Here is a 24,766-nt window from a genome sequence, read left to right as displayed (position 1 = left end):
GCAAGGACACTGGGACTGCCATTCACTCGTTCTTCCCACAAACTGTAGCAATTTCAGAATGGCTCATGTGAGAAACAATTATACTGTCTCATGTGATCTCAATGTTGCTGAAACAATTTGAAACTAAATTATGGAAGTGTATTAACAAAAGCATCACAGCAAGAGAAGTGGCTCTAAAACTTACTCAGAAATTGTTTAAAGAGAAGTTGACATAACCAAAAAGCAGTTTTCAGTTCTCAGCTTGTTTACCTTCACAGAGTAGTTTGTGTGGTTTAAGCGTTTGTTGCATTGAAAATATGTAACAGTGACACACACAACCCTCTCCCCCAAAATACAACATCCACATTTCACAAATATAGTGTGGACATTTTATACAAAAATATTTTTCTTTTATAGGATTTCGAGCTATACAATGAACTGAAAATGAATGTTCTAAATCTTCTAGAAGAAGTGTTGAGGGACCCTGACCTGCTGCCACAAGAAAGAAAAGCTACAGCAAACATATTGAGGTAAAGAAATTAAACTGGAGATTGAACTGATGCAATAAGGGCAGCAAAGAATTGTTTCTGTGGAGTAAGCTCTAAAATGGACCCCAGACTATGCTCAATCAGATTTATCCTATGTCTCCTCCCACTGTTGTTCTAATTTTCTATTACAACCAGAACAACTCCTGTGGAAGAGCTGGAGTCATAAGTGCATGGCAACAAATTTGCTAAATATTTTGCAGAGAAAATTTGAGAATGGTACCAGCTCTGGCTAGATGCCCCTCAGCTGCTTGACTCACCTGCTAGGCCCCATTTCACGCACAGCCACCACATTGGGGCCTTGGAAAATAAAATCTGGGGAAGTAATTGAGCCACATATGTGTCTGGTTTTGATAGATGAGTTTCCTTGAAAGAGGCATGTTCCAAGCCCTTTAAAAGAAGCAATTGGATAATAAGGAAAGATAAAGGAAAAGCCTATTAAACATCAAATTACATTATGATTTTACAAATTAAGCACCAAAACATCATGTTTTACAACAAATCAATAGAAAAAGCAGTTCAATACATGGTTTATGTTATGTAGGAATTACTATATTTGCAAATTTAGCACTAAACATTGAACAGGGATATAGGTCAGTGTGGACTTAGATAACCCAGATAGCCCTCAGTATTGAAAAAAACCCCTCTAAAATCAGGACAATAAATAAAGAACAACACTCTGAAAACAGAAGAAACCCAGACAGTAAACAATCAGGGACAGCTAACTCCTCCCAAAAAAAGATTCTCCCAGGCAAGAAGAAGCCAGGCCTTGAAGCCACAGGGCCATTAAATGCTAATCAAGGTGATTAATTACAACATTCACACCTGCTTCAAAGAAAAGTTCTTTCTCCCATCCTGGACCTTCTACAGATATATAAACCCCACATACCTAGCTTCCAAGTTCCCACAGACCTCACAATCTCTGAAGGCCCCAAAAGTGGGCTCGTGTGGTGCGAAGGTGGGTCCGCGCTGGCCGAAAGGCCCAGCGCGGGCAGAGGGAGGCCCAGTGTGGCCGCCGGAAGGCCCGAAAGAGAAGGAGGTGGAGAGTGGTGCCCTCCTCCCAGGACAATGGTGCCCCCGGGATGATGGCGCCACAGGCAAGTGCCTAGTTCGCCTTATGGTTGGACCGCCTCTGCCTGTTGGCCATCAGGTTGTGGAGTCCCAGATAGTTCATACTTATATATTCATACTTAATTCCTAACTTTCTCCCCTGTCTCCATTCAAGGTTGTTTTACACTCCTTTCTGTTTATATTCGGCTACAGATATATTTATATTAGGCTATAGATTGATTTAATGAATAGTCTAAACATGTTATATACTAGGTGTTTGAGAACGTCAAAACTGATGTAAATCTGCCCTTTGTTTAACTCAACCTAGCATCCTCCGGATGTGTTGGATCATAATTCCCCTCATTACAAAACAGCAATGATGGGAATTAAGTCTGGTTTATTTGGAGAGAATTGGATTGCAGATGGGTGACTTGCAGTTAGCAGTGACAGGTAGTTCTGTGTGGTTATAAGAAGGCCCAGTAGATGCTTTAAATTATTGTCTCTCCTCCACACCCTGAATAAGTGTATAACTGGAGAATAGCTCCACTGCAGAATTTCCACACTACAGATAAGCTAATGTTCACATATTCTGAGGGTTATATCAGAAGCAGATATCTTACACAACAACAAGCCTTTTTTACCCTCTCCCTTCAACATAGACATTGAAGGGAGGTTTTAAAAAAAACGTTTACACCCAGCTAAGTAGAGAAAGGATTCCATTGGATCATCTCTAGGACTCTGTAAAAGGTGCAGTAAAGGATTCACAGTGATCACATTGGAAATGGTTGCCAGGAACAGGTAAACTGTCAAGAGGCAACAGAAACTGTCCCACAACACAGAACCAAACAATAAAATACTCCTCACTCTTCAGAGCTTTCACTAACAGTTTAGTGAGAGCCACATAAAAATTCGCATAACTAATCAACCATGTAGTCATAAGCAACAGGTAAGTCTTTTGGTCTAAAATACTGAGAGATCCATAAGAACCTCTCTTCCACCTCTATGTTGAAAGGAAGGTCTTAATGGGTTTCTCAGTCAAGTTCTGAGGGTGATTGAAGGATTATTTGTGTTAGGAAATGCACCCATCCTTTTTACAGACATCACAGGATCCAATGAAACTCAACTTTAAGTAGAAACATATAGGATTCTGTTACAGTAGAGTCTCACTTATCCAACATAAACGGGCCGGCAGAACGTTGGATAAGCGAATATGTTGGATAATAAGGAGGCATTAAGGAAAAGCCTATTAAACATCCAATTAGGTAATGATTTTACAAATGAAGCACCAGAACATCATGTTAGACAACAAATTTGGCAGAAAAAGTAGTTCAATACGCAGTAATGCTATGTAGTAATTACTGTATTTACGAATTTAGCACCAAAATATCACGATTTATTGAAAACATTGACTACAAAAAGGCGTTGGATAATCCAGAACGTTGGATAAGCGAGTGTTGGATAAGTGAGACTCTACTGTATTGTTAGAAATGATCTAAAACAGTAATTTTCCCACAGTTATGTCTTATAATTGCAACTGAAATATTCTCATTGCCAATAAAGAAGTTCATTTTGCTATGACGTCTTTTGCCTATTGCTTTTAGGGCACTTTCCCAGGAAGATCAAGATGACAATCACTTAAAAATAGAGGACATCATGCAGACGGTGAGTTTAGATAAGCATATCTTAGGTTTTTCTCCATGATTCTATAAAACTGGCAAAATCACTAGCAACCTTGATAGGAAATTACTGCCCCTTTCAAATTTGCATTTTATCATTCTGTGCTCAGTTTTTGCAACAGCTATTGTTGAAAAAAGAATAACTCCACACATGAATGCTGACTCAGAGGGTCGTTAGGCAAAATATGGGCCACTCTTTTGAATATACATTCGAGGTCATTTTGAGTGAGGCATATTCTATAAATGAGCCTCTTACATATGGTCACTCCAGTTATATTATTATACAAATTATTTGAAATGGGAGTGACAATTTGCATGTGAAAGCACAAACGAAAGGACATTAGGGGAAAAAGACTCAGTGTGCTGTCTTAAACCACAAAGGACTTATTTACATGGAGGAAAGTATCAAATGAGAGGAAATTTGGAGTACAGAAAGACTTCTTCCTGGGGAAGCAGATAGCTTTGTAATTATAGTCCTTGCCAATCAATGTGTTAACATGCTTGGCGTAAAAGTGACACCAGGCTCTCAGCTCTACCGATGTTCAGGAGCTAGAGAAGATCAGTTACTGAATTAAGCTCTCCTTAATTCTTCTGAAGAAGGATTGCATCTCAAAGATAGAACATAGGCCAGACATGTCTCAATTTAAGCCGTGGCGTTTTCAAGTCGTGAGAGAAAAGACTCCTGCAGTAGAACTATTGCTTATTAGCATTGGTAGCTGTAGTCCAGATAGACTAATTATCTGAGTCAGTATAAAGGATTCCTATTAGCATTTCTTTTCAGTCTGGAGTACTGTGCTGTTGTTACTTTTGCAAATAAGACCATTTATTCAGAACTCTACACAATCCTGTTTTTTTCCATTCTGTTTTGGAGTTCCTATCAACTGGTTTTATTTGCAAAAGTAGCTGTGTGTATTACACATCAATATTTTATGTAGGTTTCATTGTAATAATATGTTAGTAAACTTGCATAATTGCCTGCTTCTTTTAGCTTAACCATTATCTGGCTGACTGTTTTATCACTTTTAATAGTGAACTGAGACAGTGAGTGCCAATAGAACTGCAGGGAAATAATAATAATAATACAACTTTATTTATACCCCACCACCATCTCCCCAACAGGGACTAGGGGCGGCTAACATGGGGCCATGCCCAGAGCAGTACAATATAATAAAATATAAAAACAGCATACCATAACACAATTAAAAGCAATACAATAAATGATAATATACATTACATCAAAAAAACCCAAAGAAACAGTAAAACAAGGGCAGGCCGCATGAAATAAGGCCACTAAGAACCAATGGGAAGATATCAGCAAGTTCAGGAGAAATGAAAACAAAACTCTAAGGAAATAAATCCTAAAGAGGAATCCAAAATGTTCAACCAAGAATGTTGAACAGACGCAGAACAATGTCTATTGGGAAAGATAAACAAAAAGCTGGAGGAATAAATAGGAAACAAAATGGAAGAGGGCATGGCTAGAATTCTGAATAGGAATACTCCTTTTACGGAGCAATGATACATTTATGGGCCAATAGGAATACTTCTTTTATGGAGCAATTATGTTGTAGGTTCCACCTGTTATTTGCTATTTGTTGTTGTTATGAGTGCTCAAGTTATTTCTAACTTATCATGATAGATTAACCAATCATAGTTTTTAAAAGATTTTTTCAGAAAGATTTTACCTTTGCTTTCTTATGAGACTGAAAAATGTGTTTTGCCTAAGAAAATGGGTTTTCGTGGCTGAGTAGAGATTTGAACCATGGTTTCCAAAGTCATAGTCCCACGTTCAAACCAATATATCATGTTTACTATTAGCTATCATTAAGTACCAACATTACATGAAACTCCATAAAGAATACAGATGACATTCCTTCTGGAATTGGTTCAGTTGTATAGTCTGTGTCTGTATCAGAAACTATATTAATTCCAGTTTTCAAATGGCTAAGGCATGGAAAAAAGAACCGTTCTTATTTGCAACAGTCACAAAAATGCAATTCTCCAGCCTACCAAGCAAACAAAAAAAGGATGCAATAGAGTGAAATCTCTATGGTCATTAACTTAATTTGATTACTGAAATTTAAGGATCAAATTCTGGCTTTCACGAATCGCATCTTCAACATTATATTTAAATGGCATGTTTTAAAGTATCCACCTAAAAAAGAACTTGTGAATAATACTTTAATCATACATTTCGAGAAAAGTATTATTATATTTGAATCCTTTGCATAATAAGCTTCATTCCCAACATTTTAGAAACTGAAAAATTTACCACTTGGAAGTCTACTTTACTGAAATAATATTCTATCATCAAGCTTGGGATGATGTAGAACTATAATAGATATATTTTCAAAAGAAATTCCTTTTTAGTGTTTGTTTTGCTGTCTGTGCACCTGTTCAGAAGATTTCACTTCAACTTTCTATCCCCATGAAAGTTGGCTTGTTGTGGAAACAAGGATTGGTGAAAAAGCCTCAGCTGAGATCCCCTTTTCCCATGATAACTTATTCAGGAATTTCCCTTCCTAAAACTAGATTTCTCTCATTTCCTATTGTCTCACCCCTATTCTCAACTGTGAATTGGAAGTTTGTACCTTGGGGACTGCCTATAATAGGAAGTAGGTGGTAAAATTACTACAGTACGTCATTAACCTAACATGATGTGAACAAAAACTTCCTTTTTAATCAAACATGTGCTTCTTTACTTACAGTTAGAATGTCCTAAACCAGAGTGCTTTGAAACGCTATCAGCCATGGAGCTTGCTGAACAAATAACTCTCTTAGATCACATTGTTTTCAGAAGCATACCCTATGAGTAAGTAGCTTTTGAATAATTATAATCGAAGTGAAAATATTTTATAAGTGAAGTTTCAAAAGAGAGGGTGATTCACACTAGTGGCAAGTCTGCAAAAACAATGTGAATGCATAATAGTCTGAGTTGTGTTTTGTGTTGTTTAAGATCTATTAAAGAATAAATGAGCCATGAAAGACTAATGTCAATATGTTTAACAGTATCATAGTGTCTCTATGCAGTTCTTTGTGAACAGGATGCAGTTCATTTCCTGAAGGGGCTAACTGCAAATAACATCTGGCATTATTGTTATCATACTTGCTACCAGATCAGGAAATCTGTGGGAACAAAGCTAGGAAAGGTTGAGCAAATAAAGCAAAGTGTGGCTCTCCAATGTTGTTAAGTTGCCAATTACAGTATTCCTCAGCATTGGCTATGCTAGGCAGGAACAATGGCTGGCTAGGACCAAGACCCACTTTTTGATACAACAACCTATCCTTATTGCTCCCTAAATTAGCCATTTCCTTAATATGGGTGTCATATCTCATGTGCTGTGGTGTTCCTTCTCTGAGGTTGACCATCATAGTAACTGTCCAAGTGGTTGCTTCCTCATGAAGTCAGATCTCAGAGTATAAATCCTCAGTCTTGGGGACCAGGTAGGGGCTGTATAAGAGACATATCAGTAGGCAGGAGGGAGAGGCTATGGATCTGCAGGAAGGAAGGAGCAGAATGTGGAGTCATCCCTGCTGCATCACCACCACAGATAAAGCACAGTATATGTCAATCCTGAAGCTGATTAATTTGTCTTCCTTTCATTACAATGGAAAAGATTTCTCCTTAAAACATAGAGAACGTGTACAAGAGGGAACCAGGTCCCCACTTTTGCCCTGTGAACAAGATCCAATAAGAAAATTGGAAATTTCTGTAACAAAGTGCTTTGTAAAGTCGGAGTGCTCTTTTGTTGTTGATCTAAGTTCTATTCCACAAGTGGTTGTATTGGCTTAGAGGTGGCACAAAGGTATTATTCTATTCAGGGTTGCATAAATGTTACGTATGGATGCAGTGCCTAGGAGATTCTGTAAATCTAGCCCTTAGTGGTGAGTTCATTTGGGATATGAAGCAATGGAAGAATGCATGGTTGAAAAGCAGTGTGATTCATTACTCCAAGATAGGCACACTTTTTAAATGTTATGCTAGGCAACTGGTGAAGAAGGTCTCAACCTAAGTCTGTATACTCCATAATTTTCTCATTATTGGAGGATAGTAGATCCAAAGAAGGTACATGAGGAACTCTGTGACTCACATATTTTTCATAATCTCTCTGACAAAACCAATTGTGTGCTATTATTGATTTTAGTGCCAGCACAAAAGACTTGCAGCTTGTTTCCTTACTTTAAACAGTTGTCTGTAGCAAGCTTGGTTCTTAGATATTCAATTCTTTCTTCAAATAGAAGAGGAAAGGTACAATGGGGATTTAGGCCCTTGTTGTATATCCAGGGGTCTCTTTATCAGTCAGTCAGTCAATCTTTTTCTACCTTTTCCTATCTTTATTCTTTTTCTCTCTTCCTCCATTTTTTCCAGAGAGTTTCTTGGGCAGGGTTGGATGAAATTGGACAAAATTGAAAGAACACCTTATATTATGAAAACCAGCCAACACTTTAATGATGTAAGTTACTTTAAAATAGGATACTTTCAAGTAAAAGAAATAATCTGGATTTACCATTGAGATCTCTACAGAATCTAGTTTGTGAGCAGATTACAAACAATTTGGTAGTACACTGGCCCCATGATATCCATCCACTGGAATTTGGTTCCAGGACACCCCCCTCCGAAATGAATACCAATATTCATGGATGCTCAAGTCCCAGTATATACAATGGTGTAGTAAAATGGCATCCCTTAAATATATAGTGAATAACTCAAAGCAAATGCCACAGTTTGTTTTTTAAACTAAAATAATATTTGTTATACATAATTTAGTTTATTCATCCTAGTTTTTGCTTTTAGCATACAGCTGAGAGCCATTGCCAATAGCAACCGTGTTAATGTCAGCAGTCATGTTATTTGGTAGAATATTGTTCTGTGATTATCATCTACTCTACACTTTATTTCACTTGCTCTTGTCTTGTTACCTTTAGACGTTCATGAAATGTATTATTAGTCTTAATTGCTAAAAAGGCATAATCATTCAGTTCATTTATACTGTTTAACTCAGGGGTCCCCAAACTAAGGCCCGGGGGCCGGATGCGGCCCATCGAAGCCATTTATCCGGCCCCCACGGCACAAGGGCAAAAGGGGGTTGGGCTAAATGGCCCAAGGGGTCTCTTCCAACCCTCTTTATTATTATTATTATTATTATTATTATCATTGAGGCTGGGTGGCTATCTGTCAGGGGTGCTTTGTTTGTGCTTTTGGTGCACAAAGGCAGAAGGGGATTGGACTCAATGACCCAAGGGGTCTCTTCCAACCCTCTTTATTATTATTATTATTATTATTATTATTATTATTATTATTATTATTATTAACATTGAGGCTGGGTGGCTTTCAGTCAGGGGTGCTTTGCTTGTGCTTTCGTTGCACAAAGGCAGAAAGGGATTGGACTCAATGGCTCAAAGGGTCTCTTCCAACCCTCTTTTTTATTGTTGTTGTTATTATTGTTGTTATTGTTGTTGTTGTTGTTGTTATTATTATTATTGCTCAGTGGCCAGCTATAGTCCGGCCCTCCAACAGTATGAAGGATCGTGAACTGGCCCCCTGTTTAAAAAGTTTGGGGACCCCTGGTTTAACTCTACCTTGTAAATGCAAGTATCAAAAAAACTCCTTCTTTGGCCTAGATGAGCAACCTTGTTGCATCCCAGATTATGAATTATGCGGATGTTGGCTCACGTGCAAATGCGATTGAGAAATGGGTAGCAGTGGCAGACATCTGCCGATGTTTGCACAACTACAATGGTGTGTTGGAAATCACATCAGCCTTGAACAGAAGTGCAATCTACAGGCTGAAGAAAACCTGGGCTAAAGTTTCTAAACAGGTAAATAATATGCATTGATCTACATTTTTTTCAAATGATTTTTATTGAATTGTTTATCAAGTGCAAGTATAATTTTTTTGGGGGGGGACAATAATGGGGAGGGGAATGGGGAGGGGAGAAGGGCAAGCGGGGAGGTATGGAGTATGAAATAATAATACAGGATACAAGGGCAGGGGAAATGGGAAAATGGAAAAGGGGAGAAGGACGGGGAGAAAAAAAGGAGAAAAAAGAGATCAAAAAAAAAAAAAGAAAGAAGAAGAAAAAAGAGAAAAATAAATAAAAATTGGAACTGATAGAGAGATAGGATCTCTACCATGCTCATCCTACTAAAGAGAAACTTGGTCATAGACTGGACAAAGAGGTCCATACTTCCAGCTTTCCATAAAAAGATGTTAATCCCATCTGTATCATGTGTAAAGTAGGAATTTTCAGCTGCTAATTATGTTAGGGCCTACATTTCTTCTAACCTTAGCTGACTATTACTTGGTCATTTATTTAACTTTACAATTACATTTACGTGAAACCATCTGCAGTTTACTCTGAGAGCAAGACAATGAAATCAAGAAACCTGAGCTACTTAAGACTCCCACGAAAGGCAATGAAGCTAACTACTTGAGGGGGAGGGGTTCTTCTGGTACTAATCCTTTTCAACCTGCACAAGCGGGTCAACCTAGAAGTCTTCAAAGCTTTTATTATGAGCTTCCAGAAAACTTGTATGCATTGAAGTGTCCCTCGTAAAGCTCAGTATATACATTAACTGCAACCTCAAGAGGAATGTGTATGCATGTGTATTCATGTAGGATTCTTATCTCTCATGGGAATGGAAGAGAAGCCTAGGCTGAATCGGAGGTGGGAAAAGTGTGAGTTAAACATCTCAGTAACTTCCAATAGGTTATATAAGGTGAATTGGTGGTGGTGGTAGTGATGGAATTCAAGGGTCCCCTTGTCATGATGTGCCTTGTTCATGTTCAAACACAGATAGTCAAAATCTAAGTCCAAAGTTCTTGAATCAAAGCCTAAATCCACAATCCCAGTGCCAGTAAGTCGTTGTCCATATTTCAAGGTCAAACAAGCCAGCAAGTAATAGTATAACTAATTGTAAGACAGAATCCAATGTACTTAAGTTCAGTTCCAGTCCAGGGTTCACAAAGCTAGTCTTTTGCTAAGGCCACAGGTGTTGCTTGTGGATAACCTGGCAGACAAAAACAAACAAACAAACAAACAAACAAAAAGATTAACTGGTCAGTTGAGTGAGAAGGAGTGACCATAGTCTCTTGAGATTTGTTTTTCAGAGGCAAGGGGAAGCCAGACCTAGTCAGATACTCAGTCTTTAATAAAGTTGATTTTAATAAGCTTAGTGATATACTGAGTGAAATCCCATGGTTAGTAATGTTTCATGGTACTTGGAGGTTTTTTAACAGCGGCACAATGAAGGCAATTTACAGGAGGAAGAAAAGTAGGGGTGTTCAGAAAGCCCCCAAAGTAGAGGGCATTCAGAAAGCTGCGTTCTAAAAGACTCATGTACAAGAAATAGAAGAAGGGGAAAACCTCTAGAGCAAAACACAAATGAGAAGCCAATCCTTGTAAGAGAAAAGTCAGAATTGCTAAAGCTCAGCTGATCTTAGGCTTACTAGAGAGGTTAAAAATAATTTTAAAATGGTTTTCTTGGGCTATGTTCAGAGCAAGAAGGAGAACAAGGAAATGATAGGGCCACTGCATCTAAAAGATGTTGAAAAGCTAAGAGAGAAGAAGCCAAATTGTTTAATACCTTCTTTGCCCTAGTCTTCTTGCAATAAGTAAAGAGATAATAAAGAAATAGCTACTCTAAATGAATCCAAGTCTCCAGGGCTGGATGAATTGCATCAAGAGTGCTGAAGGAGCTTGCAGATGTAATTTCAGATCCACTATCAATAATCTTTTAGAATTTTTGGAGAATGGGAAAGGTCTCAGAAGACTGGATGAGCTTTGAAAAAGGGTAAAAAAGAGGACTTGAGCAACTACTTACCAGTCATCTTTAAGTGGATAATAGGAGAGATTAGAGAATATTAAACAGTCAGTCTTTGTGCACTTAGTGGTTACTAAGAACCAGCATGGGGTTCCTAAAAATAGATCGTGCCAAACTAAATCTATTTTTCGATCAAGGTACAAGTTTGGTGGATCGGGGAGTCCTGTGGGTATAGTATATCTTGATTTCAGTGAGAGTTTTGACAAAGTTCCCCATGATATCCTCAGGCAAGCTGTTGAATTGTAGGCTATAGAATGTTATTTGGGTGGGTTGTACTGGCTGACAGACTCAACCCAGAAAATACCCACAAATGGTCACTTTATACAGGAGAGAGATTATTGATGGGTGTTCCAGGGTTCTATCTTTAGTCTGGTGTTCTTTCAGTGTAATAAAAGAAATGGGAATGCTTATCACATTTGCAGATGACACCACCAAATGGAGTGGGATAGAGAAGTGAATTTCTTAGAGAACAGATCAGAATTTAAAATTACCTTTACAGACAAAATAAATTTCTCTAATGTTAAATGTATGTTTCTATATCTAGGCAGGAAAAGAGGAAATGCACAAATATAGACTGGATGACTTGAAAGCAGTAGATGTGAAAAAGATCTAGGGATCTTAATAGATCGCAAACTAAATATGAGTGAGCAGTGTGATGCAACAGCCAAAAACATTTTGTGTTGCATTGACAGGAATACAGTGTCCCAGTTGAGGGAAGTGGTTGTGCCACATTATTCTGCTTTGGTTAGATCTCCTTTGGAATACTTTGTTCAGTTCTGGGCATCACAGTTTAAAAGGGAACTTGAGGATTACTAATAAGAGCAAGGGTCTAGAAACCCAGCCTTGTAAGGAATGGCTTAGATAGCTGCCTGGGTATGTTAGCTTGCAGAAGAAAACATTTAGAAGTAATCTTTAAATACCTGATGGAGCAAACTTTTTTTTTAACTTAAACAATAGGAACCTTTAAAAAAAAGTGTAAGATTAGTTCATCAGTGGAATAGATTACTTTGGAGGATGGTGTACTCTCCATCTCTGGATGGATTTAAAGAAAGGGTGGATGGGCCTCCTTTGAGAGTGCTTTAGATTATTATTATTATTATTATTATTATTATTATTATTATTATTATTATTATTATATTCTCGCATGGAAGGAAGTTGGACTAGTTGGCCCCTGTGGTCCCTTCCAGCTCTAGGTGTTTATTATTCTAACCCACTGAAGGGTAAGCTAAAAGTCCAAGCTGATGTTGTGTCTTAAATGCAATAGTTTCTCTCAAAATCTAGCATTGTAGCATTTTAATTAATATTTATTTAATGCTACTTTTACTACAGTTGGCTTTCCTGTTTCTTTTTCAACTGGTGCCAATGTTGGTTAATGGGCAAATACTGGACTTGGTCTGGGTGATACATGTTCAAATCTTGATTAAGAGCCAAACCATGTAATTCTCAAATAATGGAAGTAAAGCCGATGCTCTATGGGGACTACTGGTTACACCAGTTCACCACACCCATTCTGGAGAGCTTCACTCATGTTTTAGATATACAGCCTGTTGCCTATTGGAATAATTCTGTCTCAGATTTCAAGTTTTTTTATTTTAAAATTGCTTTTATATAAGCAAAGGTACAGGGCAAAGTTTTCAGGTAATACTGTTTAATACTCCACAGATATTTTTGCCAGGGTCAGAAATATCTAGTATGTAATTCTGGGGGTGTGATATGCGATCTACACATTCAAATAAATTGCCATCTGGATTTTTTTCATGTCAGGAACGACTTGAGAAACTGCAAGTCGCTTCTGGTGTGAGAGAATTGGCCATCTGCAAGGATGTTGCCCAGGGGACTCCCTTGTGTTTACCATCCTGTGGGAGGCTTCTGTCATGTCCTCGCATAGGAAGCTGGAGCTGACAGATGGGAACTCAGCCCGTCCCCCGGATTTGAACCACTGACCTTTTGGTCAGCGGTCCTGCTAGCACAAGGGTTTAACCTATTGAGTCACCGGGGGTTTTCACTGGGTGAAATGGTTGTATTAGAGTAATTGCTTTGCCCCTGGAGAGCAACTTGTTTTATATGAGCTATGATTAGCAAAGATTGCTTAATTCCACAATTATTTCAGAGCTACATGTTTATTTAAAGCAAACTATTTTTTTTCAAAAACAACAACTTTACCGTCTGCTGAGTGTCATATTGTATTTCCTTGGAGAAGTCACTCGTCTTACATGTTCTTTTTTGCAGACTAAGGCTCTTATGGATAAACTTCAGAAGACTGTATCATCTGAAGGAAGGTTTAAAAATCTCAGAGAAACACTCAAGAAGTAAGTCCCAATTGCATTTTGCTATGAATATTTTGTAGTTATGGTGAAGTTTTCCAATCAGTATATTAATCCATTATCTCTTGGTCTTTGAAAATTCATGGAGAACAGGGAAGTCTATGCAGACTAAAGGTGGGCTATATATCTCTACTCTCTTCAAAAAGGAAAGGTAGGGGAGAAATGGCACAGATATCAGCTGGGTTGATGTCAATACCAAGAAAGATCCTTGAAAGATGGTTAAAAAGCTTATTTGTGCCCCCATAAAAAAGCATGCTGTCATAAGAGTCAGTTTGAATCATAGAATAGAATCATAGAATAGTAGAGTTGGAAGAGACCACATGGGCCATCTAGTCCAATTTTCTTTTTTAAAACATGTCACACTATTTTCTTTCTCCTTTTATTTATCTCTCTAATTTAAAATAGAATTGTTAAGTTTGGTAGTGCAGGGGAAAGCTCAATATGGTGTATATTGCTTTTGGTTGGGCTTTGAATAGAGTTCACAATTATATTCTTCCTGACAAGCTGAAAAAATATGTCCTCAATGGTGCTGCTACCTAGGAGATTTGTAGTTCGTTGACAAATCAAAGCCAAATAGTATTCACCAATAGCTACTTCACAGTTGAAAAAAGATGGCCATATTGGTTTGTTCTGGCATGAAAAGACATAAAAGAATCCAGCAGCATCTTTGAGACTGATTGGGAAGAATCAATTCCTAGTTTATACTTTCTACTTCATCAGATGAAAGTACAAGCAGCATGCCATGCACAATGGGCAGACAGTGACTTAGTAATACTTAGAACAGACCCATTTAAATCAACAAGATTTAAGTTAATCGTGATTAGCCTAAGTCCCTTTGATGTCAGTGGGTCTATTCTAAGCATAACCAAACTTGTATCTGATTTATTCCTTTCTTCTAAAACTAATACACTTTTCAACTTTCATCTTCAAAAATTCTTATTGTTGTTTGAGTCTTACATAAGCAAGGACGCATCTACAGTGTAGAATTAATGCAGTTTGACGCCACTTAAAATTCCATGGCTCAGTGCTATGGGATCATGGGATTTTTAATTTAACAGGGACTTTAACAGTTCTATCAAAGAGTGCTTTGATTCCATTATGTCTTTGTGTGAATGTTCTGTGTAACAATCTTTACCAAGTTCCATTCCTTTTAATGGAATTTGTAGCACAGCCCTTCTTAAATGAGTGGAAAGTATGCAAGAGCATACTTTGCCAATTGTACAAGGGTTGGCATGTTGCTTAAATACACAATGATTAGAGTCCATAAATGATGGATTCTATAATTTCATAACATTAGAATATCAAGGAAATTTTATTGAATTATTTTCTTTTCCTGACCATAAAGGCATCAAGGTATGTTCAAATATCAGTATTTGGTTGTTCCTACTACTTTTTCTGGATAGGCTCTAGGCACAGAAGGCACATTTCTCCAGTAGAATAACAGAAGAATAGAGTTGGAAGAGACCACATGGGCCATCTAGTCCAACCCCCTGCCATGCAGGAAAAACACAAACAAAGTACCCCCAGCAGAGGGCCATCCAGGGCAGCAGAAAATAACCCACATAACTTCCCCTCACATATTTGTACATGGCCATCATGTCTCCTCTCAGCCTTCTCTTCTGCAGGCTAAACATACCCAGCTCTTTAAGCCGCTCCTCATAGGGCCTGGTCTCCAGACCTTTGATCAATTTAGTTGCCCTCCTCTGGACACTTTCCAGTATGTCAGTTGAACTGTGTCTTAAAATGTGTTGCCCATAATTGAACATAATATTCCAGGTGAGGTTATACCAAAGCCGAATATAGAGGCATCATGACTAGCCTCGATCTAGACACTATACTCCTTTTGATGCAGCCCAAAATCCTGTTAGCTGCTGTATCACACCTGTTATCCTTTAAGACTCCAAGATCTTTTTCAGATGTACTCTTGTTGAGCCAGGTGTCTCCCAACCTGTATCTTTGCATTTCATTTTTACTGCCTAAGTATAGCATCTTACATTTGTCCTTGTTGAAATTCATTTTGTTAATCTTGGCCCAGCTCTCTAATCTGTTGAGGTCATTCTGAATTCTGATCTTGTCTTCTGAAGTATTAGTTATCCTTCCTAATTTGGTGTCATCTACGAACAACGCCGGCTTTTCGGCTTAGAAATGGAGATGAGCACCAACCCCCAGAGTTAGACATGACTGGACTTAACATCAGGGGAAAACCTTTACCTTTTTACAGACTTGCTAAGCATGATCTCTAAACCTTCATCTAAATCATTAATAAAGATGTTGAACAGCACCAGGCCCAGGACAGAACCTGGTGGCACTCCACTAGTAACTTTTTTCCAGAATGAAGATGAACCATTGGTGAGCACCCTTTGGGTTTGGTTGCTTAACCAATTACAGATCCACCTAACAGTAGTATTATCTAGCCCACATTTTACTAGTTTATTAACAAGAAGATCATAGGAGACCTTGTTGAAGGCCTTACTGAAATCAACATATGCCATACCCACAGCATTCCTGCATCTACCAAACTTGTAACCCTATTGAAAAAGGAGATAAGATTAGTCTGGCATGACTTGTTTTTGAGAAATCCATGTTGACTTTTAGTAATCACAGCATTCCTTTCTAAGTGATTGCAGACTGATCTGCTCCAGAATCTTTCCTGGTGTTGATGTCAGGCAGACTAGATGGTAATTGTTTGGTCCTGTTTTTCCCCTTCTTGAAGATAGGGACAACATTTGCCCTCCTCCAGTCTGCTGGGGCTTCTCCCGTTCTCCATGAATTCTCAAAGATTATTGCCAGTGTTTCTGAAATGACTTCTGCTAGTTCCTTCAATACTCTTGGATGTAGTTCATCTGGCCCTGGTGGCTTGAATTCATTTAGAGTAGTCAGGTTTTTCTGGACTACTTCTTTGGGTTGCATATCCCCTATTACCTTGTCCATATTGCTCAGGATGAACACTAGTCTCCTTTTGGGAGAAGATTGAGGCAAAAAAGGTGTTGAGCAACTCTGCCTTTTCCCTCTACATTTCACCCCCTTCTCTATGCAGAGGCCCTGTTGCTTCCTTTTTCTTCCTTTTTCTACTGACATAACCAAATAACTCCTTTTTATTGTTTGAAATCTCTCCGGCTAGCTTGAGCTCATTTTCTGCTTTAGTCTTTTGGACCTTTTCCCTACATGTGTTGGTTATTTGTTTGAAATTCTCTTTGGTGATTCCCCATCCCCCCTTTCCATTTCTTGTATATGGTATGTCCCTTTTCAATCTTATATCAGTTGAAAATTCCTTGGACATCAATTCTGGTTGTTTTACACTTCTCTTATTTTTTTTCTCCTTGTTGGCACTGTTAGCATTTGTGCCTTCAATATTTCGCTTTTAGGAAACTCCCATTCATTATTAACCCCCTTCTCTTTAAGCATTCCTATCCATGGGATCACACTCAGTATTTCCCTAAGTTTCCTGAAGTCAGCTCTCCTAAAATCTAGAATGCATGCCTGACTTCTTTTAATTTCCCTTTTCCTCTGTATCACAAACTCCAAGAACACATAGTCACTCCCACCTAAGGATCCCACCACTTCCACTCCATTTACTAGGCTCTCAGTGTTGGTTAGGATCAGTAGAGGTCTTGTAACAAGAGAGCAGTATGCTCTTTGAAAACAGGCACTATTTTATAATCTGGCTACAGATTTTTGGAGAGCTGCAGCTTACAAAAATTATTCATAAACAATCCCACATAGAGTGTTATAAGGGCGGCATATAAATGTAGTAAATAAATAAATAAACAAATAATAATCTAAACAAGATATAAATTAACTCCCTGTGGCCAGATCAGAAATGTTAACTGTGTCAGTGCATTTGGTCATTATCAACACCTAGGCATCCAGGTTGGGGTCTGAATCCAAAAATACACTCAAATTGTGAGCCTGTATCAGTTAATCCAGTTAACCAGAAGTGTTCCTAGTCAATGAAAAGATCAGGATATAGCAATTAAGCCTGGAAATGATGCCATTACATCCCATCCCAGTAAGGTGGATAATGTCAATAGTTTTGAAGGCTTAGAGGTCCAGCAGAACCAAGAGGAACACATCCCCCTGTGTAGTTCCTGATGTAAGTCATCTACCAAGCTGTCCAAAGCCACTTGCTTCCCATAACTGGGCTTGAATCCAGATTCAGATCTAGAGAAATTGCGGTTTATCATCAATCTATAATTAGATCAATTCAAGTTTAATCAATGCTATCTTAAATTGCAGTCCTACTGCATACATGTTAAGGAATTTCATAAGGCACAGTGGAATTCATATCCAAGTAAAGACACATAGAATTGGACTGCATGTTATTTTAAAAACAGCGCTGTTTGTTGTGCCAAAATAGTCCATAAACAGTAAAGGACACACAGTAATAAAAGCTAATATTTCTTGTCATGCAGCTGTAATCCCCCTTCTGTACCATATCTTGGAATGTACCTAACAGACCTGGCATTTATTGAAGAAGGAACACCAAATTTTACTGAAGAAGGCCTTGTTAATTTTTCCAAAATGAGAATGGTAATTCTTCTATGGTCTCTCTTTTTCTCTTTCTTTCTGTATTTATAATTAGTTGTATATGTGCTGCATTTCAAAGGTGTATTATTGGCAGAAATTAAGAAGCAACTGTTTGTTCTTGTATCCAGGTTCAGCGTTCTATCACCACCTGCTGGTGGATTTCGTAGTATCACTACAGGTTGAGGATCTCTTATATAAAGTGCTTGGGACCAGATGTGTTTTGGATTTCTAATTTTCTTCCCCTTTAGAACGACTGCATTTGCATATATGTACATAATGGAGATGAGACCCAAGTCTAAACACAAAAATCGTTTATCTTTCATATATATTTTTTACACAATATTTTAAAGAATTTTGCCCATAAAGCAAACTTTATGTATGTTGAACTTCTGGAGAGTCACACAATTCCTAACCTTGTTATACACACTCATCTGGGAGGAAGCCACTTTAAATTCAGAGCACTGACTCCTGAATAGACATGCATAGGATTGCCCCTGCAACATTATTATTTTGGGGAATCAGTTAAACCATTTTCCTTGTTGCTTTCACAATGTATCATAAAACAGGTGGTGAATAATTTGGACAATATGGCCCAAGTGGGATTGAACTTGAATTGTTCTTCAGAAAAACAATCCATATATAGTTCACTGAAACAACATTGGTACCAGGAAAAATGCATTTCTTGTTTAGTTCTAGACTTGGATCCTAAATAGTTTCTCTCTCTACTTTGATGGGCAGTTGATTTCTGCAAATTCCCTCTTTAGGTACAAAACCTCCATAATATATCCAATGTCATTCCCATTTATCCCTCGACCTAAAAGCACAATTAGTTCATAGGCAGTCAAGCTAGAATGCAAGTCTGTCTGTCTGTCAATCCATTTATCCAATGAAATAAAAGATTTATTTATGTCCATTTCTTTAAAAGATATCACATATAATCAGGGAAATACGGCAATTCCAGCAGACGTCTTATCGCATAGATCATCAACCAAAGGTACAGTATTTTCATCTCTTCTTTTGCAGTGCTTTTGAATATTTTGAGTACTTGTGAGTGTTTTATTTTTTTACTATTAGAAAGGAGGAGGAGATGTGGCATAATTTGTGTTTAAGATATGTCCAAAGTATTTTTTAGAAAGGATCACAACCTCTTCACACGACACTTTTGGGCTGTGCCGTTGTGTCGGCAATTACCAATGAAAGGGAAGGCATCAAGGGCGGCCCGTGGTGCCCCGCATTATATCCTCCCTCCTCCCGTCATCACACACAGGGGACAGGAGAGGATACATGGCACCCTCTCCCTTCAGATGGCAGAAAGAGCGGTGACATGCATTGCCCTGCTGCCCTTCCTGCCATCACGTGGCAAAAAGGGGAAGGAAATGCAGGTCGCTCTGTTGGAGATACCCAAACTACACTTTCCTCCCTGTAGTGGAGAAGAAAGTGCCTTTGAGGCAAATGTGGTTGGGGCCTGCTGTGCGTTGTGTGATGGCGCATGGCAGGCCTCGTCCTTGCTGTGATTAAAAGCAGCAAAATGGGGCAAAAATGCCCCATATAAAGAGGTTCAGGACTTCATTTGGATAAGCAAAACTATGGATACTAGTGCAACGTATCTCCAAAAACTTGACTTCCAAGAATATCAGAGTTGTGCTAGAGGATCTGGAAAATATCTACCGTGTTTCCCCGAAAATAAGACAGTGTCTTATATTAATTTTTGCTCCCAAAGATGCTCTAGGTCTTATTTTCAGGGGATGTCTTAGTTTTCCATGAAGAAGAATTCGCATTTATTGTTGAAAAAAAATGAATATTATATACTGTACAGTAGTTGTCATCACAAACCAGCATAACCAGACAAACTGAATCCTATCAAGAATTTCTTGTTACTACCATTATTTCCATGTACAAAACTCTATGGTACGTACATTTACCAATCCTGCATGCTCTGGTGTTCTGTTCAGCAGGCATGCTTTCAAACAAAAACTTTGCTAGGTCTTACTTTCGGGAGAGGCCTCATATTTAGCAATTCAGCAAAACCTCTACTAGGTCTTATTTTCTGGGGATGTCTTATTTTAGGGGAAACAGGGTAGCAAATGATATATTTTTGTTGGACATGGATAAATGAAAATATGAGTCTCAAAGATATGCAGGTTGTACTGTATTCCCATGGAGCTCCTGGTGGTGCAATGGTTAAACCCTTGTGCCGGCAGGACTGCTGACTGACATATTGGTGCTGGATTCGAACTGCTATCTTCGGTTCGAATCCGAGGAGAGCGGGTAAGCTCCAGCTCCCTATGCTGGGACATGAGAGAAGCCTCCCACAAAGATGGTAAAACTTCAAACATCCAGGTGTCCCCTGGTTTGCAGTTTCTCAAGTTGCTTCTGACACACACACAAAAATCTGTATTCTCATCTAACATATGTCCCCACCGCCACTTTAATAAAACAGACTTGCATCTTTTCAAAATAAAACTCTCTTGCTTATTGACAAGAAGGCAGATGTAATTATTTAGAAAAAAAATCAGTTGAACCCAAGGATATAAATGATCTTTCTACTGTTACATATAAATTGTTTCCTGTTCTTGTTCTTCCAGGTCACTCAGTACTTACTTGACAAGAGTCTCATCATAGATGAAGACACATTGTATGAACTATCTCTAAAGATTGAACCCAGATTGCCTGCCTGAAAAACCAGTTTTGTTCTTCATCCCACAGAGAACTCTAGTGTAATGGAAAAATTATGCATGGCATGTCCCCTAAACAATGCAAGGGGGAAACACTGAGAAGAATTCAAGTTCCCTTTGCCATTAAGGGACACAGAGTCTCACGGAGATTCCTTTTCAGGCAGAGATGAAGCTGTTGGAGGTCCAAGTCAAAAGATTACCAACAAGGGTTGAATGCTTTTACTTTGTAAAGAAAACATTTCATGAAAGAAAGACTGGGGGCTAAGAAAAATATAAGAAACATTTGTAAGAACTATACTGAGCCTGTCAATAAAAAGGCAAAATGAATATAGGGAGCATCTTCCCTTAGATGACAATAAATGAAGATAGCAAGTGTAAAAGAGATAAGCTTCTCCACTCTGGCTTGGACAAAACACATGATCCATAATGAGCATGAAAGCATCTGTGTATTTTGAAGCTATTTGAATTTGGTGGTATCCATTGTAAACAATAGGCATTTAAAAGTATTTTTCTGTATAATGTGACCTTTAACATCATTAAGGCATTTGCTTCCTAAATGACTTGTTTAATTGAAAATGTCTCCTTCGTAAATTCTTCACAGTATGTTTCCAATTTCAAAAATGGATAGAAGGTTGCAAACATTGGTGACATATTAAATGCCAGCTAAATACTGTAAATAGTTTTTTCATCTAGGAATGTGATGAAACTAATATAGGATGCATCCGCATAAACTGCCTTTTATGGTTGTCAAAGATACAAGCCTAGATGGGATTTTTAAGTTCAATACTTGCATTTCATAATAGATTAATTTCATTGGTATTTTGCACCTTGTTTTCCATCAACAACATTATTCCAGCAACCTTTGTTTAAAATGCATGCTGTAATTCAGAGCATTGTGTGAGCTCCAGGGCGACTTTATGGCACCTTACATGATGGCTAGGATTCTTTCCTTTACTTATGAAAGCAACTTCAGACAAGTGTCTTGGTATGAACACTGCACTTTCATGTTCATGGAAGCCAGTGAGGAACCTCTACCTGTGCATCAGCATCAAAGCCTAGTCACTACCCATTGGGAATAAATAGTTGCCATGGTAGTATTATAAGTTACATATGCCTTTGATTTTTTTTAAAGTACTTAGAACTATTTTTCAAGGTTTATACTTTGTTAAGCTTAGTTGTCATGCTTAACTACTACACAGCATGACCACTACCCGTTGCACTGTGATGTGGGTTGAAGTACCATAGAGCCTCACATTATGGTACACTAAACTGTGACAAATATTTCTCTCTGTGTGTATGTGCGTATATATGGGCATGATTCCAATGTCAATTTAAATGTAGTATCTGCATCCACTGTGGTCTCTGATTCAAGAGCCTGCACGTAAGCATTTGCTCTGGTGTGCACATGAGCTGGGATTGCCCCACTTTTTTGGAATAAGAGTGCATTTCCCAACTATTTGTAAGCTCTGGCTTGCATAATGTGGCATGGACATGTAACTAACTCTATGTTCTGTGGGGCCAACTATCATTGAATATTGCAAACAGTCATAATTGAACATACACACACACACACACACACACACACACACACACACACAGAGTATATCAAGTTATATATTAAATTTGGCATGCATATGCATTTTCTCAAAATTTCAAAGCATCAATTGAAGTGTCAGTGCAGCCCTTAATACCAGGAGTGTTCAATCTTTAAGTCCTAAGTGAAAGATACAAAACATGGGACAATGAATAATGGAAATTCCACTATAAGGAATGTATCATTTTATTCCTTCCTTCCTTAAATATATAATGAAAGATACTGTGGCCTTATTCAAGGTGAAAAGGGCCTCCTCCTTACCCATGGCAATTGCAGCTCCTCTCCAGGGAGAACTGGAGTAAGTACAGGGTTTCCTTACACATTCGGCCAAACCAATAACTCAAAGGAGTTGCACACACTGGAACTCAGATACAAGTCTCAGACCACACCTGTGACCTTGTAGGAATTACAAATTCTTTGGCTCAATAAACAGTTTCTCCCTCCCATAATGGTTCTTTCAGAAACCAAAATATGGAGAATGAGTCACATGAAATCCAAGAAGAAGAATGTATTTATATTTGTCAATCAGGGGAATGGAAAAACAAATAATAAAGATCACAAGACGGATCAACTTAAGAGCCTTTTTTCTTTGTGATTCCAGATTAAGTACTTTAATGTTTTAAGATATATATGATCATTCTTATGAAGTGTGAAATTTCCTGCATGGAAAGTGATCATAAACAATCGTGAATCCGGAAAGCTGATAGCACCGTTGAACAACTAGGCTGGAAAAGTGCCTTTACTTTTCCAATCCTTATCAGTCTGCTGACAATAGGGCTAAATCTCATTAGTTACCTCCCTTTTAACCCTCTCAGGTAGACAATAGTTTTTTTAAAAAAAAATTGGCATATTTGAGTTGATATTTCTTATCAGTCTAACTAAGCTGCTAAATCCTAACAACTGTGGAAAAAATCTGCCTAGCTTTTGCTTTTTGTGTATGTTTCTGTGCACTTTAATTATATTGCCAGCCCAGACAAAAGCTGAACAATAAAATCAAATTTTGTCTCACTTTAAATTATATGTCAGTAGTAAATTTTTCAAGTTCTATTTATTAAGAGCCTATTTTTATAAACAAATACACGAATAAATATCAAAGAAGTATCAAAAAATCTATGATTAGAAAAAAAGAAAATCAAAAATCCCTAGGGCATGTTTAAATACTTCTGGTTAATGAATACGGTAGAAGTGAACATAAAGAATATTATTTATAGATGCTTGTTTATCATTATAGTTCAAACTGCTTGTTTTTTTTCATTAATTTTCACCAAAGATAATGATTGCATCCTGACGCATGATAAATAGAAGCATGGATTATTTGGACCAAATGGCTAATTTACTGCATATTCTTGTTGTGTTTGAAATATATTTTTTAAAATTGCATATGTCAGATATTGAACAAAGTGATACTAATCTCAAATGCTGTACTTTTTTTTACTTGTCTCTGTTTTCTTTGTTCGTGTTATAAAGAAACCAGCCCTTTATCACAAAAATCTATACAGCATAACAATTCATTAGTGGGCTTTATTTGTGATGTATCGTGGTTGGTTGGTTATTTATTGTTTGAATTGTATTTCATTTTACAGTATCGGCTTTGTACTTTGGGATGGGAGCCCTTTGCAATTCCTTGTATTGAAGTGCTGCAGAAGGTGCATTTATTTGTCTTTAACCTATTTATTTTACAACTTCCATTAAAATATAGATTCACATTATTATTTTGTAGTCCTTGCTGTCAATAGCTGGCCTCCTCATTTCAAAATCTGTAGTGAACCTGAACCAAACTTTACCACTCCAGTCCAACAGCAGCAAGTCACGTGTATAAACAAAAAGAAAGGCAAGTAACACAAAAATTGGGGCACAAATACAAAAAGATAGCAGTTTATATATAGCAAGGAGTAGCTAGAAATTGTTCATCAATCAACTAGCAGATCTACCTTCTGGCATCATCCTAAAATCACATTCCATTAAAGTCTACTAAAAATAAAAGTGCAGAATATATACAAATGATCAAGATCTTCCTTCTAGTGTGCATTCAGTGAATTATGGATTGGCTCTCCATAAAAATGATACAACTGCATATGTATACATTAAGATGTAGAAACAATGGTGTATTGTTTAAGTAGAAATACAATATGATGCATCAGAGGGTGATACGTCATAAGTGGCTGGCTTGTCTACCCTCTAGGTGGACTCTCTCTAGGCACTTTTTCTCCATTTTTTCTAATACTTTAGCTTTAAACTAGATTTTGACTGTATAGTCCTTCAAGTAGAGGACCTCTCTGTAATGCAGGACACTTTCAGAGAATTGTAAGAGTTGGAGGAGACCTCGTGTTCATCCAGTCCAACCCGCTGCCAAGAAGCAGGAAAATCGCATTCAAAGCACTTTAGTTTACAGTCACAGGTGTCTGTGGGAATAGAATGGAATATGAGGTATCCCTTCGGTATAACCCAATAGGGCTTTTCATATTTCGTTTCTATTGTTTGAAAGAATACCAGGTAGGTAAATGTAGCCCTCCAGCAGTGTAAAAACTACCCTTGATAATTAAATCCTTAACATTGAACAGTGTTACAGTA

General features: G+C 37.8%; 1 protein-coding gene across 2 annotated transcripts in view; it reads left to right on the top strand.

Annotated features, from left to right (window-relative positions):
* rasgrf2 (Ras protein specific guanine nucleotide releasing factor 2) overlaps positions 1-23,904 on the top strand; it is a 137,896-nt gene extending 113,992 nt beyond the window's left edge. For both annotated transcript variants that reach the window (XM_062972286.1, XM_062972285.1), the window contains exons 19-27: positions 397-509; positions 3,176-3,236; positions 5,959-6,062; positions 7,620-7,704; positions 8,873-9,070; positions 13,305-13,384; positions 17,812-17,929; positions 18,852-18,920; positions 20,512-23,904. In XM_062972286.1, coding sequence (XP_062828356.1) covers positions 397-509; positions 3,176-3,236; positions 5,959-6,062; positions 7,620-7,704; positions 8,873-9,070; positions 13,305-13,384; positions 17,812-17,929; positions 18,852-18,920; positions 20,512-20,604 — 921 coding nt within the window. In that variant the 3' untranslated portion in view covers positions 20,605-23,904. The remainder of the gene's footprint in view (positions 1-396; positions 510-3,175; positions 3,237-5,958; positions 6,063-7,619; positions 7,705-8,872; positions 9,071-13,304; positions 13,385-17,811; positions 17,930-18,851; positions 18,921-20,511) is intronic.
* Positions 23,905-24,766: the final 862 nt, after the last annotated feature.

Source organism: Anolis carolinensis, chromosome 2, assembly GCF_035594765.1.
Source record: "Anolis carolinensis isolate JA03-04 chromosome 2, rAnoCar3.1.pri, whole genome shotgun sequence".
In the NCBI taxonomy this organism is placed as follows: Eukaryota; Metazoa; Chordata; class Lepidosauria; order Squamata; family Dactyloidae; genus Anolis; species Anolis carolinensis.
Note: the sequence above shows the minus strand (reverse complement) of the source record. Positions and strands in the feature narration are given on the sequence as shown.